The 17068-nt window shown below is 40.8% G+C and overlaps 1 protein-coding gene across 2 annotated transcripts; it reads right to left on the bottom strand.

Moving 5' to 3' along the window:
• Positions 1-566: 566 nt before the first annotated feature.
• Positions 567-15679, bottom strand: ndst2a (N-deacetylase/N-sulfotransferase (heparan glucosaminyl) 2a). Of its 2 annotated transcripts, XM_007575508.2 has the most exons (16): positions 15472-15679; positions 14706-14831; positions 12391-12441; positions 10751-12248; positions 9539-9626; positions 9253-9407; positions 7188-7373; positions 6606-6734; positions 5608-5790; positions 5411-5507; positions 5210-5333; positions 4856-5030; positions 4464-4634; positions 4174-4283; positions 2288-2390; positions 567-1620 (listed from the first exon to the last, which is right to left on the bottom strand). In XM_007575508.2, exons 4-16 carry the CDS (start codon positions 11819-11821, stop codon positions 1501-1503), a joined length of 2712 nt encoding a protein of 903 aa, XP_007575570.1. In that variant the 5' UTR covers positions 11822-12248; positions 12391-12441; positions 14706-14831; positions 15472-15679; the 3' UTR covers positions 567-1500. The 2 variants fall into 2 exon arrangements, with proteins under 2 accessions (XP_007575570.1, XP_007575569.1); XM_007575507.2 differs by lacking the exon at positions 14706-14831.
• Positions 15680-17068: the final 1389 nt, after the last annotated feature.

Raw genomic sequence — 17068 nt, forward strand, 5'->3', positions numbered from 1 at the left:
CAGATGTTACAGACTGCTGGTTGTTTTTGTTTTTATTCAGTCATTTTTTATTGACCTCAGCTTTACCAGGTTAGTACACAGATTTAGAACGGGGTGCAGCCACTCTCACTAAAACAAAAGAAAAATGCCTGTATGCGCAATTCTCAGGCAAAAACTTTGGGATTTAGTCAAGATGGCGACCATGAGGAAATTTACACTGTAAATAATGAAAATTTAGAGGTTTGATTAGGCTCGACAAGCCAGGGGTTTTGAACATTTTCTGCGACATCGGACCTAGCGCATCAACGTGCTAGTTCTGTTCCAGATGTGCTGCGCTCACCAATTTTACTTCCAAATACTAATGTTAGTGAGCGCTCCTTAAAATGACTCAACACGTCCCATCTCTGTTCAGCTTATATCAACAGAGCTGCAAACAGAACGTCAACACAGCATCAGGCAGGTGTTTAACCTGAAAGTGCTGAGGCATAAGTTGATGCTGTGATTTAAAACAAAACAGCAGCAAGATAAGCGATAACAGACCCATGCTGTCCAACAGATCAATCCACCTTTTAATTGTTTTTCTTAGCTTTTTTTTTTTTTTTTTTTTGCAGGTCAAATTTTCTTCTTTTTTTTTTAAACATGCTGTTCATAAAAATAAGAATTGGTTGTTGGTCCAACTCCAGTCTCTGATGAAAGTGGTTGTTTCCTCTGGTCCAACAGAGAAGAGTTGGTGCTGAGATTTCTGAATGTTGCTGCTGGAGTTCAGAGCTTGACTGGTGGAATTGGGAAGAACTGGAGCTCCAGTAGCACTGGGACACTTATGAACTGGACCAAACCCCTATATTCATTAGCCTCCCTGTGTGTCTGCTGTGATAACACCGAGCATGAAGAGTCCCAGATGCTGATTATAGGGTTGAAAATCCATCACAACACTGATGCCACGCATACCGAACTGTTCTAATCTGATCAAATCCCCCCCAAAAAACAAAAAAACTACAGCTTGTTTTCAGGTGTTGGCCAGTTAAATGTGTGTGTATCACTTGGTTTATTATTTTACTAGATCCCTGCAGAGCCTTTAGTTTGAGTCCACAGTTGGAGCCCTGCCGACTGATTATCAAGTAGAACTGGTGTTTTAGAGAGAGAGATGTGGATGAGGATCAGCATGTCTGCTTCAACCTGTCTGACCTCTGACCTAACGCCATTCTGTGGGAGCATCAGTATGCCTGTGCCTGCTAACCCCCTGTGTTACACCATACAGGTAACCCACTGCTTCAGTCTTCAGTCACTGACTCATTTGTCTTTAAAGCTCGAGTCCCTTGGATCTTTGATTCTCAGCTGATGCGTCCTGCGCCGCAGACCGATGTCGGCAACAGAACAAGAGAGTGTTCATGGAGCTACCCCCGTTTTCCTCTACCCCACCCCCGTTTCATCAGGAGTCCTGGGAAAAGAAGCTCTAAAAGTAAGAAGTGTTGGGAGCAGTTTTCTGGAGAACAAACTCCATGTGACGAGAGGCCCTCGGCTTCAGCGGGAGTTCTGGAGTTCTTGGTGAAGCCAGGATGGCAGTGGTTGGACCAGCCGGTTCAGCAGGCGTACCAGCTCCATATTGTGGTCACGGTAGTACTCTGTTAGAAAGGCACGTGACTGGAGAGAACACACAAACACATACACAAAAACTAGAGATTAGATATGTCTTTCAGTGTCTAGTGATTTGAGTGGACGCTCAACATTATATGCAGTACACTCACAAATACTGCAAATATGTCAATTTGAAATTTATTCGAAATGTTCAAATATCGATTTTTAAAATGTTTTAAGGAAAAATTGTGTTAGTTTTGGTGAGGTGTCTATTGGTCATGTTGATTATACTGGAATTGAGTTTGGTGTTAATGAAACTTAAAACATATTTTAAAAATCGATATTTGAGCATTTCGAATCATACCAGCAGAACTAGAAATTGCAATCCTTTATAGGATTGATTTTTCTGCACATTTAAAGGAGATCCCATTACTCTACAGATAACTTCAACAACAATTATGTTAAGTCTTTTTCAATCCTATTGCTGCTCATCAAGGACAACTCTAGTTTTATTATTAAACCTCCAACATAATGCACCAGCTGTATTTTTGCCAAAAGTGATTTTCACAAAAACCAAAGAAAAATCATTATTGACAAAGAATGACAGACGATTATTTTAGGAAGGTGACATTATTAAATTTTGCCAGTTTTTAAATAATGTAATCAGCTTAACTCACTAACATTTGATATTTAGAGCTAAACTAGTGCTACTGTAACGGAGGTGTTGATGTACCTCAGAACTCATCTCTGGATACTTCCTGCCTTTGCTCTTTCCAAGGCATTTGGACCGGGCTCCTTCCACTCGCTGACACCAGAAACCTTTACCATCGTCATACCTGCAGACAAACAGTCGGTCATTATTACAGTGCAGCACACCTTTCACTGCGTTTGGGTTAAATAATGCTGCTTCTTTGAATTTTCTTTTTAAAGGAACACTGGATTCTCCTCAACATGAAACAGAACCGGACCTCCACAAAGAACCAGAATGTGTTCAAATGCAGAGCTGCTGCGAAGACTTTGAATCCAGGAACCTATTATAGCTTAATCCATAGATTTGATTATAACCAAAACAAGCACACATTTTAATAACTGATGAAATATAATTCCTTTGCAGAGTAAAGGAGAAAACAATGCATTTCTTGTTCTGTATTAATATCTTAGCTTTCCTGCTCTGAGTGGTCATTAATTATTTATATTTGGTCTATCACAATAATAGCAATAAATCAATTAATCACATGACAAATTAAAACCAGCTTAATATTTTCCATTTTCATGATTTATCATTTTTCTCTTTTCTCTCTGGATGACAAAAGTCTTCAGTCTGGTGTTTTGGTCTAAACTGATCCCCCTTTTATTTGAAGGATAGTTTTGTTTATAGACACTTCATAATTTATTTTATTTGTTGTTTCTGTTCATTTATGTTGCATATTTGAAATGTCTTCCAGTTCCTGTGTTACATGTTTATTAATCATTGAGAATGTGTTTTTGCATTACTAATGCCACTGCCATTATACTGCTTCAAAATGGTCTCAAAACAACAATATTGTTTATCACAATAACTTCTGGGACAATTGATCATCCAGCAAAAGGAGTTATTGTGACAGGCAGCATCACACCAGGAGCCCTGTGGTTGTATTGGTAAAATGTCAGACCAGGTTTTATCAGTATTTTTAAATAGATTACGAGGCTGACATTAGTCCTTACCCAACTCTTGGTTGCTGCACTCAGTTCAGCCTCCCTGTTATCTATATACACAGACCCTGTCCAAAAAACTAGAAAATCTTCAAAAATTGATTAATTCCCATAATTCCATTCAAAAAGTCAAAACTTTCATAGGTTATAGACTCAGGCTCCACAGCTTAAACAATTTCAAGTATTTGTTTGTTTATTTTTTTACATCATTTTGGCTTCCAGCTCATAAAACCCAAGAAAACAAAAAATATGAATACTGTGGACAAATAAGCTCAAATTTTACAGGGCATGAATGTTGTAAACTGAATGTGTGCAGGTTTCCACCAGGTGTCATTAAATGACTTCAGTTTGGTTCAATACGGGGAAGACTGCAGACCTAACAACTGGCCAGAAGACCATCATTAATGTCCTCCATAGGATGGAGTCATAATTCATTGAAATCTTCTGTTATTTCTGTCAATTGAGCTTAAGAGAAAGAAGTTTTCTAACATAACTGGCAATAACCTCTTTGTAGCTTTTAAAATAACTAATTGATTTTTTTTAATGAACTAAATCTCAAGATATTTCAATATATGTAAATAAATATCTGTATGTTCTCTAGCATTGACGCGTTCAATGACGAGAGAAACATTGGATTTCTGAGTTGTCTCAGAAACTTAGATTGGTTTAATTGCTGACCTGATGAGACTGCTATGCTAGCTGGGTAGCTTCCAACAAGAAACTATTAGAAACATGACATGTTGCCTCTAATATGAACCAATGAACAGAAGGTTTAAAAGTCTCAAAAATATTAACACTCAACACTTGTTTGAATGCACTTTTCCACATTTACACAAAAAGCTAATTTAAGTAAGTTTGAGTTTCCCTTAAACTCTGTAGGTTTCTAAAAACTGCTTGGTTGCAGCTTGGATTTGTGTGTTGCATTACATTAAAGCCTGTGTGTAGTTGAAGATGGGAGTAACACCCAGAAATCTCTGAATTCCCTCCATCACCAGAACAGGATTGGAGCGCAGCAAGGCCCCGTCCACAATGTGCAGCTGAGCGAAGGAACAGAAACAGAAACAGTCAGAGGATTCTAGGAGAGCAAAGTCAATCTGGAGGGAAGATTCAGATTTAAAACTGGAGAGAGAAACTAATTCATCTTCAACAAGAGTTACAGAAAAAAATCCTCAACATTGTTTTATATGATGGTTATTGTAATAATAAACCAGTTTTACCTGGCTGGGTTGGTAATACTGCAGCCATCGCTCCAAATGAGAGGCGTAGGCCCCTGGATAAAGGCACCGTTTCTGCAGAACTAGCAAGGCTCTGTTGGACGAGGCGGCTGCGGTTACCACTGCATGGAAGGTGTTGTTGAGCGCCGCTGGGTCCTGGTGGGCTCTCTGGTGCTGGAGTCACAAACAACAACAAAAAAATCTAACTGAAACCTTGTGCAAGCTAATATAGATAATATGAGTAACTTAAGGCAGAACAGATTCTGGTTTCAAAAGTTAAAAATTCCTGACTAAGGTGGGCTGAACTAATGCACTCCACATTTTTCAGATTTTTACTAAAAGAAAAGAAAAAAGTTAACTTGGAAGCTGTCCATGGGTCCATTTGGGTATCGTACCTGGTACCAGGAGTATGCTCTGTCAGACGGGTTGATGAGCACAGCCAAGACTTTGGCTCTGGGTAACAGTGCTGCTGCTCGTTTGGGAGCCATTTCTGAGTCAAAGTAATTGGCACTTTTTTCAAACATGAAGTCTGCACTGACATTGGAGGGGAATGGGAAGAACTCCATGTACCTAAAAGAAAAAAAGAAAAAGACAAAAACAAAATCATTCAAATCCATGATCATTAAGGCTGCATTACATTTGGAATATGTAATTATGTGATTGTAATGTTGAATGTTGCAATATTGAGTCTCTTGTCTGGGACAGGGAGAATCTAAAAGTGGAGTAAAGCATGTGCTAATGAGATCTACCAGTCAATCCCGTTGTCATAATTGAGTCCACTGAAGAACTGGATTTCTTCAAAGGTGGTGGCGCTGGGGAAGGAGCCAGTGATGGCCGGGTGGAGGCTCAGGAATGAGTGAAGTGCTGTAGTGCCTTGATGGAGGAAACGATGATGAAATTCAAAAGGCTAAAGAGGAAAAATGACTGAAAATGGAGATGAGGAGAGCTACCTGTTTTCTGTGGTCCAATAATAAGGAATTTAGGAAGTCTGTCACAGGTTTTCTCTTTGGACCAGATGTCTTTGTGTCTTTTGTCGTGACACGGGTTCTAAAAAAAATAATTGTTTGTTTTACATTCAGTAGAAATGTCAAATACATATTTTTTTTATTATTATTATTATTTCCATTTCCTTTTCTCAAAACTGTACCTGCCAGAGTGGGTTCCTTTCTTCTGGGAAGATCTGGAAATATTTTTCTGCCAGTTGAACGGGAGGTAGGGTCTGCAGCCTGAGGTTTGTCCAGCACTGGACAAACTTCACCAGAGATTCAAAGGTGTAGAGGCCCAGACGATCATTTCCATAGTTGGACAGGTGAGTCATGAAGATGCTGATCTGCGTTGCATGGACAGTGAATGAGCGTATTGGTCATGTGGGAAACTGGGAGGGTTGAAAAAGCAATCATTCATACGATAGCAATTCTGTCCAGATATAGTGTCCAATGGGGACCTCAAGTACAAAAAGTAAGAACTTTTAGAGTTAAGGCTGTAAAGGCTTCACAAATGAAACTGTATTCTAGAACCATCGTTCTTTAATGTAAAAGAATTCTGTCCATGTTTAAGTGTCCTAAATACAAACACGCTAGCCTACCACTCCATTTGTGTTTATATTTTGGGAGGAAGGAAGTTGCACTTCGTTCGTGTCATTTTCTTCAGTGGTTCTTGGGAGAAAGATGAGGGTTATTTGTTTGACACAATGTATCGCGAGAGAACTACAACATTTGTAACATTGCAAATGTTACAAATCAAACCAAGTCTACATCGTAGGTGGTGTAGTTTTCAACCTGGACCTCATTTCAAAAGCTCCTCCCCCTTCAAAGATTACTAAAGTTTTACAGAATCTCCAGTCAGAATAAATGAATCCAGTTCCAGTATAGTGCACCAGACACACCACCAGATATTTCCTGGGAATCTGAACTGCTGAGACAGATCCCTGTTGTCTTGACATGACCAATGCTTCGGAGCCATTGTCTTCTTCTTCTACTACTTCTCTACAACTCTAACAACGAACACATCAACAGCTGGAACTTGCTGATGCATCTGTAGACAGAGCCTACAGATCCATCTGCAGTGTGGCACGAGTTACTACTGATGACGTGAACTTAAGCAGCTCTGCGGTGCAGCGTCTATATGAGAGTGGAGTTGACTTACAGGGTTTAGGAGAACGGTGAGGAAGAGTTCTCCTCCTTTGATGCTCTTATCCAGCTCCTTGGAGCCTCCAGGGTATTCGTTATAGAAGATGGTGTGTGTGAAGAGGCCACAGGTCTGCCTGGGCAACACCTGCAGAATGAAGGACAATCAGCATCTCTGCTCCTCTGACTTCATTAAAGACTTAAGGCAGGACAATACGCAGAAGGTCGTCTCACCCATCGTATGTATTTTGAATAATTGTTAATTTTTTTTTTATTCAAGAAAAAGTTAAGCTAACCTAATATTGGTAAAATAAGCTATATAATTTATGAAAAAGCTATTTTTATTAAAATATAAACTAACAAAATTTGAGACATTAGGGAACTTTACAGATTTGGTTTAAATGTCTTTTCCTCTTGCCAGTCGCAAAATTTAAACAGAATCTGGAGACCGTTTGAAAGGAAATTGGCTTCTAAATTGAACTGTGACACTAAAGATCGCAATCGAGTCACGAGATCCTCATCTCTGTAGATCGGATCCAACAGAAAACTTGCTGCAGAATCTGAAGCTGGCTGGGACCTGAACCCAGTGGAGCGCACTGACCTTGATTCCGTTGTGGATGAAGCCCCGGCGGTACCTCGCTGGCCTCAGATGAGGGTACTCTTCAGTGCTGGTCACTCTGATTCCCCACACAGACTTCCAGGCTTCATACAGCTGGGTGTGGACAGGGTAGACCCCGGAGTGGTGCGGAGCCACTGCGTAGCCCATGTCTGTTGGGATTCCATGCTCCTACAGAGGGCAGCAAAACCCAAACGTCTCAGTGCTCCTTCTTCAGAAGAAAAATGTCTTATTTATTCTAAGTAAGACATTAGAATAAGTGCAACACATTCGCTAAACTGTTTGGTTTAGCGAAAAACCTGGAAGCAGGTTTTTCCTGGAAGCAGGGTTGAGTTGTGTTAACAGCAACGTACTGCTCTCATTTTAGCAGGACTGCAACTAATGATTACTTTACTAATCGATTATTCTATTGACTATTCTCACAATTAATAAATTTTTAAAATTCTGCAGATTTTTCATTTAAGTAATTTTTTTTCACAATATTACAAATACATTTAAAATGATCAAATAATTCACATCCTTTTTTTCAAATATGAAAATGACAATTTTATAGCCTAAAATGCAACAACAAAGCATTCCTTTAGTGTGTGCTTGATCATTTGTAGCAAAAGGATGCAAAGAATCTATTGATTCTTGTTTTGATAAATACATTTTATGCAAATCGTGAGCAATAGAAGATTTTTCTTTTTTACAGAACTTGAATCAGATGAAGCTAAAAATGAAACTTGTGGACTTCTGGGTTGAACATATTTAGATTTTTTTATTCTAAATGTATGCATGTTTGGCACAGTTTTGGCTTAATTACTGTTCTGGCTGTGTTGTCCTTTCAGCAAATGGCCATTTTTTTAATCCTCCAGTTAACAATTAATCAATTAGCTGATGATTATTTCAATTATCAATTAACTGATTGTATAAACCAGCGCTTGAGCACAGAATATCTAAAAATATGGCTGTGGAGAGACCTGATGCCACATAATGGTGAATTTACGGCTTTTTCGGGCTGGAGGCATGACACTGTTCTGACCTGAGCTGGATGATTCTATTCTGAACAATTTGCTGCTACAGTTTTTGGATATGTAAAATTTTTACTCTATCTTTGATCATACAAATAGGAGAAACTAAAGCATGTGAATAAGTGTGTAAAGCTGCAATGCTTCAAGAAGTGAAGTGGTTTATCCAGCACTCATTGAAAGCGTGGACCAGAACATGCAGCGTTACGGTATCAGGCTGTCTTCATCAGTTTTACAGCAGCCAAATATGCAGAGAATCTTCTCTAAATTCAGGAAAGGTAGTTGGGGGGTTGGGAGGGAACAAAAAAAACCTGAAATCTTAACTCTCACATTCAGCTTATTGTTTAAAACAACAAATCAGGTTAAGAGGAAAGAGCTGAAAAGACCCAACATTGTCCGGCGTTTCTCCGTTACTGAACAGTTTGTTTAACAAACATCCTCCATCTGAGTCTCCTGTTACCTGAGCAAAGATCCTGTTGAGCTTCATTTGCTCAGCCAGGACGCTGACATTGTGAAAGAGGTGAGGCTGCATGTGGCTCCACATGTGAGGGAACCACCAGAAGTCCTTCCTGTGCTGCAGCAGCATGTCGTCTCCCTGGTCCTCCTCATCGGTTCCTGGAAACACCCACATATAAACCAAAAAATTTTATGGTCTCCTCTAACTTGCAGTCAGATTCTACAAAACTCAGAGCGACATGAATCATTAAAGAGGAAAAGGGTCGATTTAATCTTACAATGTTTAGTACCTGTGTGGTAGAATTTTCCGGAAAAACCCAGATTGAAGGTGAAATTAGGAACCAGCGCTCTTAGCTTATTTTGAGTGTTCAGCAAGGCCTGCGAAAAACCAGAGAAAACTAAGCAAAGCCCAAATAACTTGTGAGAAACAAAGGTTTATTAGAAATACATTTCTAATAAGCACCATTTACAGGTGAGGAAAATTGGAAGCCAACATCTTTGTCATTNGACCCAACATTGTCCGGCGTTTCTCCGTTACTGAACAGTTTGTTTAACAAACATCCTCCATCTGAGTCTCCTGTTACCTGAGCAAAGATCCTGTTGAGCTTCATTTGCTCAGCCAGGACGCTGACATTGTGAAAGAGGTGAGGCTGCATGTGGCTCCACATGTGAGGGAACCACCAGAAGTCCTTCCTGTGCTGCAGCAGCATGTCGTCTCCCTGGTCCTCCTCATCGGTTCCTGGAAACACCCACATATAAACCAAAAAATATTATGGTCTCCTCCAACTTGGAGTCAGATTCTACAAAACTCAGAGCGACATGAATCATTAAAGAGGAAAAGGATCGATTTAATCTTACAATGTTTAGTACCTGTGTGGTAGAATTTTCCGGAAAATCCCAGATTGAAGGTGAAATTAGGAACCAGCGCTCTTAGCTTATTTTGAGTGTTCAGCAAGGCCTGCGAAAAACCAGAGAAAACTAAGCAAAGCCCAAATAACTTGTGAGAAACAAAGGTTTATTATAGAAATACATTTTTAATGAGCACCATTTACAGGTGAGGAAAATTGGAAGCCAACATCTTTGTCATTTTGCATTCTTAACATTGGACCTCATTTCAATAAAAGTACATTTGAGAGTTGTTTTTTTCTTCTTTTTTTTGCAGGAATGATTCAGTCACACTGGCTGAAGATTTTGTCACATTTACAAAACTGATGCCAACAGCAGTATTTTTGAAATCGTCAGTCAGACCTGCTGACAGAGATTGCTGGGTTCAAAAGCAGCATGTGAAGGGGAAGGAAAAGGGAAGTGCAACCAATTCTTCACTCGGTTGTCAGAGCAAAGCAAAGACGCAGCGAGAATGGAGGTTGGTGAATTTGCCAGCGGTTTTCATAAAGCCGACATGGAGCGGTTTCTGGGGAACCAATCAGAGCTAGTAACATTGATCTCCTAAAACTGAAACCAAATACAGAAAAAAACTCACTTACCACAAAAAGAACTATGAAAACCACAATCAATGCGATCCCAACTCAGCTAGCATCTAGTTTCTTATTTCATCAAGATCTTGGCAATATAGATTTGACACACATGAAGTTGAGAAAAGAATCAGCAATGGCAACTGTCAACGTTAGGGATGCAAGTTATTGATTGATGAGTTAATCTTATCAGATAGTAAAACTACAACACTGAAAATAAAGGTCCAAGTGGAAGTTATTAGTTAATCAACTGGAAGTAATTTTAATCTATTAAAGCGTTAATCCACAAACAATCCTAAGTTGATTGAGTCAATTCTGTGTTGCATCGCTGGTCAACACAGAATGGCAGTTTCAAGAAACATCCTGTAGATGTTTCTTGAAACATTCTACATAAATATGTAGAATTTAAAAAGTATATTTTTCAATATCATTTTAGAAAAATTCTGCAAATTGCTCAACTAGAATTATTGCAAAAAAAAAAAAAGAAATGTTTAAGAAATATCTTTTAATCTTCACTTATACGGCTAAATCTACCAGACTCAGTCACATTTTCAAGATAAACGAACAGAACATCAGCGTGCTAATATGGAACACAGGGTAAATGGCTCACCTCCACATCAGACACCTTCATACGAGTCCCCTCCTTGCCCACAAATATATCATCCACGTCCACCAGGATGTGGCGGTCCAACGACAAACACAGTCTTTTCCCCGTCAGGTAGCCGATAGCGTCTACAAACACCAGCTTGTGAAGCCAGTAATTGAGATTATTTCCAAAGAGAACTCTCTGGATGCCATCATGGAGCCCCAGGTCCTGCACCACGGTGGAATAGAGGGCCTGCAAGGGGCCAGGTCCAAAATGTGCCAGGGGATCTGAGGACTTAGGGGTGGCTAAAAGAACTGGTTCATATGTAGAGTGGTTAGACAGGAAAATCGTCCAATCATCCCCCGGCAAAGAGCCCTGCTCCACCTGGTTGGGCTTGGTGATGTAAAGCAGCGGCGCACTGGGGCTTATACGGTAGTCCCTGAGTCCGAGGTGCGAGTGTAGAAAGAGGGGGAAACCTTTGAGTTGTGCACTATGAAGCGAGTTCTCAGTTGCTTTGAAGAAACCAATGACGCCCACTCCGTACTCGGCACAGTACTTGTCCAGCAAGTCTCGGTTCCACGCGTCGAGGTTGACATATTTCAGCACGTTTTCATAGATGATCAAGGCGTATCGTCCACGGTTGTGCTCCGTCAGCGTGGGCATGTCACTCTTAGCAGGAGCAATCTCTGTGCGGTAGTGGAAGCGGCTCGATTCTAAGATGGCAACGATTTCTTGGCCCAGTTGGGAATAGATGCTCTCCACAAACACCAGAACCACTGGCTCCGTCCTGGAGTTGTCAATCGTCTTGACCTCCTGGAGTCGCCCCTGGCGCACTGGAAGGAAGAGAGGGGACCTCTGGCCTCCCGTCTCGCCACCGTCGGCCCCAGTACCCATCCCCAGCAGCGTCCCCCCACCTCCACCACAATCACTGAAGGGTAAAGGTGGTGAGTCCTTGATTTTGGGGCTGTTGGAGACGTAGTAAGCCAAGAGTGCCATGGAGAGCAGGCAGAAGACTATCAATGCCAGAATCAGGCGGTGAAGCTCCAGCTGGCGGACCCCTCGCAGCAGCTTCAAAATCCCCAGGCCGGTGGCCATGGTGATGTGGGAAGGAGGTCGGACAGGTCAGGAGGTGGTAGCGAATCCAAACGGACAAGGGCAGCGACGGGGAGAGGGAGCGAGAGGAGAACTGAGAGGGGCAGGAAGATTGAGCAGTGAATACTGTCACTGAGCTGTGCTGATTAATAGCCATTTACACTAAGTCACCATGGCCAGCATCATTCATTACTTGCTTTCTATGTCTAGCTCTGAAGTGCAAAAACACTCAGATTGCTGCAAAGAAACGGATATCAGGACCTCGGTAAAACTATCTGATGTCTGTTCAGATGGGGTTCTGCTGAGTTCAGGCCTACGTCTGAACTATTCTCATCTCCATGATGTCTTTTGTTTGGAGGAATCTCAGTGTAACTGCTCTGGATTTCGGGATTTGACTCTCTCCGGCCACTTGTCCATGACATCCAAGACTCTTTGAAAAAAAAGCAAAAAAGGACAAAGAAGCAAAGAAAACATGAGGGAGAGTGAGATTTATATCAACATTGCTGATTTCTTACACAAAATGTATTCTGCATAATTCTTACAACATATGAACAGTTCTGCTTGTTTCTCACCGTGACAACATTGTATGTCCAGAAATCAGTGGATGTCGGTTGCAAAAGTCCCTGCAATATGAAACATTATGCCAAATTTAGTCAATTTAAGAACAATCAAACCCCCTGAATTTCATTTGTTATTATGCACAAACAAAAATGTTCTACTTTTTTTCGGCTAGGTACGTCGAAGTTCAGTTAAATCCAAGAAACAACAGCTTCATACAGAAATTACAAAGCAATCTTTTAGTGCCTTAAAAGAATGTTAAAAGTTTATAACATTCACAAAGCCACAAATATCCATGTATTTATTAGTCTGTGGTGTGGGAGACCCACAGTAAGTGGAGCAAGGCAGTGACCAGGAGGGAGAAGGATGCATTTTCTTACAAACAATAAAAAAAGGTGTGAAACAAAAAATTTGCATCAAGTGCCCACCTGCCTTCAGAAGCCACTAAATCAGTAAATGTAAAATAAACTGACAGCAAGCAGAGCAATAATCAGTGAAGCAGAGGAGCATGGTGACACTGGAGGAGCTGCTCCAGTTATAAAAGTACTGTATATATTAAACATGACTTAAAAGAAATTTGACTTTGCATCAAAAACGTATCTGACGCCTTGAAATTGGGCTTCTGTCTCCTTATGAAGGGTGGAAACCCTTTCCGACACTCCCCCTTCAGCACATCGTCACAACAATGCTTCTTCATGATGCCGCTTTCAGCTGTTCTTAGCAGCTTGGCAGACATACAGTTCCACCAGGTGTTTGCTAATTGCTGCTGGCTAGTCTGAAGGAACTGAGTAGGGGAGTGGTGGAGAAGGCCTGCTCTGTGAGGAAGAGGCTCGGTCTGGGGACTAAAGCACAGAGGAGGAAAAGGCAGAGCTCAGAGAGAGCAAGTGTTTAGGCAGTTCTGAATGGTAGCCATGGAGATTAAAGGATTTCTCAAATATGCATGACAGAATCCAAGCATCACTCCAGAGATGTTTATGACAAGGGAATAACATTTATAACATGATGTAAAGCTTAAAAAAAAAGCTGATTATGCATAATACCGCCCCCTTATGGGAAATTTATAAATAAAAACCAATCTGCCTCTGTATGAAAAGGTAATTTCCCCCTAAACCAAACACCAGGTGTCACCCTTAGCAGCAGCAGCTCACCTCCACATCAGACACCTTGCCCACACATCTATATAGCATGTTTATGTAACACTCATGACCTCTGTTCATTGTGATCTAGCTGGACTTCAGGGTTTTCTTATTCATATCTACGCCTCTTCAGCTCAACATCGACAACACTGATGTGTCAAAGCATTGGGAAGACACTGTGGACAGGAAGCAAAACAAGCAGTCTGGTTTTAAGATTAGAATGGGAAATCCAGTACTGTTTTAAACAAAACCTTCAAAACTACTTGTCAGAGCAGAGATAAATCATAAATAAAAAAAGAGTCGGAGTTATCCAACTATCAGACTGGTGCGTCTGTCCTGCAGCAACACGTTTAGTATTGCTATGGTATGGTATATATTTTAGGATTTAGTAGCTTCGCTGATAGGCTAACACCTGTTAGCACAACAATATGCTTTCCCAGCGTCCCGTCAGTTCGACTTTTGAAGCAAAAATTAACCTTCAGCAGGCCAAGAGTAGTGGCCTCGTAATTCGTTGCTGCTGTTCGCATAGTCGTTTGTGGATGACACTTGTGCGTTGGATTTATGGCTGTACCAGAAACTCACAAATACAAAGGTTCCTACTGGAACCTTGTATGCAATAAAAAAAAACATTTGTAGGTGTCAAAATGTATGTAGTTACAGTAATTACTCTAAATTAACATGTTAAAGTCCTGTCCCTAATATTTATTCTCCATGTCTCCACATTGCAAGCTCTTGAAACTGGACTCAAATTTCCTGTTTGTGCACAAAATCTTGGCCAACAAGGTTGATTCTGATTTCCATTGACCCTTGCAAACCAATCAGTGTTTCTGTGACGCTCTATACAAATAAGAAGACAGCAGTCTGGAAATACGAATCTTTTACTTCAACATATATTCAAGCAGATTCAAGACAACATGAGACAGTGGGTTCTCTGCAGAAAACATGTGCTGCCGAGTTATAAATAAACTTTGAACTCGAAGCAAAAACCTTTAACTAGACCGTGTCATGATTTCAAACAGGAAGTTTTCTCTGTCTTTCAGTAGTGCATCTTGTCATGCGGAGCTAGTGAAGATAGGTGTCTAATAAAGAGTGAGACCTATTCTAATGTCAGGAGACAAAATATAAAAACTCCAGGAACCAAATCTAGATGTTCAGGATCAGCTCAGATTAGACAGGGCATAGATGGTTCAGACCTGCGTGAGGGAGGGTCAGTGGAAATATGGAGTAATTAATTGGAGGTCAAGGGACGTTGAGGGGTGTAGAGATGGAGGAGAAGCAGAGGGATGGTGTGACAGGAGAACAGAGGCCTGTCCAGAGCTCTGAAAGGAGAAAGTGAGAAAGTGAAAGATTAGAAAGGAGAAAGTGAAAGATTAGACCAATTTAAGAAGTAGGCCAATTTTAGTTGTGGTCTTAAAAAAAACCCCATCTTATTTCCCACCACAGACAATGAGATCAGTGAGTTGGATTCTTTCACTCTAAGCAACAATTAAAGTATAACCCTCAGCTGCTGCTGATGATGATGATTGTGGAGGGCTTCCTCACAGCTCCTGGGGGTCGGGTCAGCAGAGGATGCTGCTGACAGAAGCCGGTAACAGCCCGGTCAAATGACGGGGACAGAAAACCGTGTCCAGCCGCCGCACTCCAGTCTTTAAAGCGGACCCCTGCCAACATCTTAGCTTTCAGCTGCTAACGTTAGCTCCGAGCATCAATGGTGGATCCTCAAACCTGCTTTTTGTCATCTACAAATTACCCTACGAACACGTCATCCTTCCTCTTCCCTCTCTTTCCACATAAACAAGCAGTCCAGCTGGGGGGAATCCCTCCTAGTAAAACCCCCAGTGTTCACCAGCAGGGAGAGAGCCAGCTAGCTGCAGGCTACGGTAGCCACAGAGGGTTAATGGAGGCAACATTCACACGTTTCCACCTCAGCGAGAAAAACTGGGGCTCGTTTTCACTTACCGGGATGTTATCGCATCGAGGAGCAATTTGGTTAAAGGAGTAGATGGCGTTTAGGTTTGAAATTCGAGATAAAACTGAACTTCAGCGTCAACACTCAAGCAGCCATCTTGTTTATGATAGCAGCCCGGACTGAACCAAGCTGGGAACCAGGAGGGGGTGGAGAGAGCAGAACCTGTTCACCAGCTGCTCTGGGTCACTACCAGCTCCTCACAGACGTTCATATCTGACCCTCTGTGGATTGGAAAAGTCCTCTTTAAACTGAAACGTCTGCGTAAACTTATTATACACACGCTTCCACAGACAGACATTAGAACAACAGGTTGCTGATGTGGATCCAAGAATTCAGGAAAATCTTATATTTTTCATTTCAATGCGTGTGGCTTAGTGGTACTGAAAAAAAGGACAATACAGCCACAGCATATTAAACACAGACTTTAAGAAGGCCAATTTTATTTTTGAAGAATTTAGAGGAGGGCTTGCCATGGTGCTTCAGATAATTTCTCTCTTGCATAACCAGAATATGATGGCCTACCATTCTTCTTCATGATATTCTATCTAGTCAATAGCAGAAATTATATGTCAACTCATCCTGATCCTTAAGCAGTAAAGAAGTCCTGACCATCACACCGCCATTGCCATGCTTGAAAGAGGGTGCAATGTTTTGTTTCCATGGTTTTCTCTTTAAAAGTTGTATTAATTTGACTTAAGAGGAACTTATTCTGTGACCTAATCAGTCCAGAGTAATTCCCCAAAAGTTTTGGGACTCCAAGATTTTTCTGTTTTGGTCAGCAGTGATTTTGGCCTTGGGACATGCATGGACTTCCTGTCCAGTCTCTTTTGTGTTGACCTACATTTATTAAGTTATAGGAACAATAAGCTCATGTTGTTCAACATCTTATTTTGCTTTTATTGACTCCAATACCCATTTACTCACTGAGTAAGTGAGTTCTGAAAGTTAAGCAGATTAAAAGTAGTACATGTCATTTTAATTGGTTCTCCGTTAACCTATGGCCACTTCCTAATGGGGGGCGGTTCTGTTAATGTTGGAAAGAGTGCCAGATTTAAGGAAGTAGAGTTGGTGTTTTATTAGTAGAAACTAAAAAAAATGTGTTAAGTTAGCACTGGGGCTGGTTTGGTGTTTGGGGAAACTCTTGGTGAGCTGTGGGGCCACCATCAACCTCAAGCAGAAATGAGCTTATTTATTTTAAAAGGTTTTTTGTTCAGAACTAATAGTAGCTTCATACCTTTAGTGGCACTTAAAGGCTTTCTCAGATTTTCAATTCAAATTAAAAAATACTTTATTGATCCAAAAGGGAAATTAAATGTTGTAACTCATTAATTCGGGTTCTTCAAAGAGTTATTGTAGATTGTGATGGAAATATCTCTTGTTGCGGTCTATCTATAGAAGCCTCTGACTGAAAACACTCAGTTTCCCCAAGACAATCTCATGAAGAGGAGACTGGAAGGACTAAAATGTAACAAAACCAAATATACACTGATCAGGCATAATATTACAATCACTCACAGGTGAAATAACTTATTTTGTCAACTTGCTATCCATTGATTGTTGGAACATACTAGACAGCAAGTGAACATC

The sequence above is a fragment of the Poecilia formosa genome, unplaced genomic scaffold, assembly GCF_000485575.1.
Source record: "Poecilia formosa unplaced genomic scaffold, Poecilia_formosa-5.1.2 Scaffold380, whole genome shotgun sequence".
NCBI lineage: Eukaryota > Metazoa > Chordata > Actinopteri > Cyprinodontiformes > Poeciliidae > Poecilia > Poecilia formosa.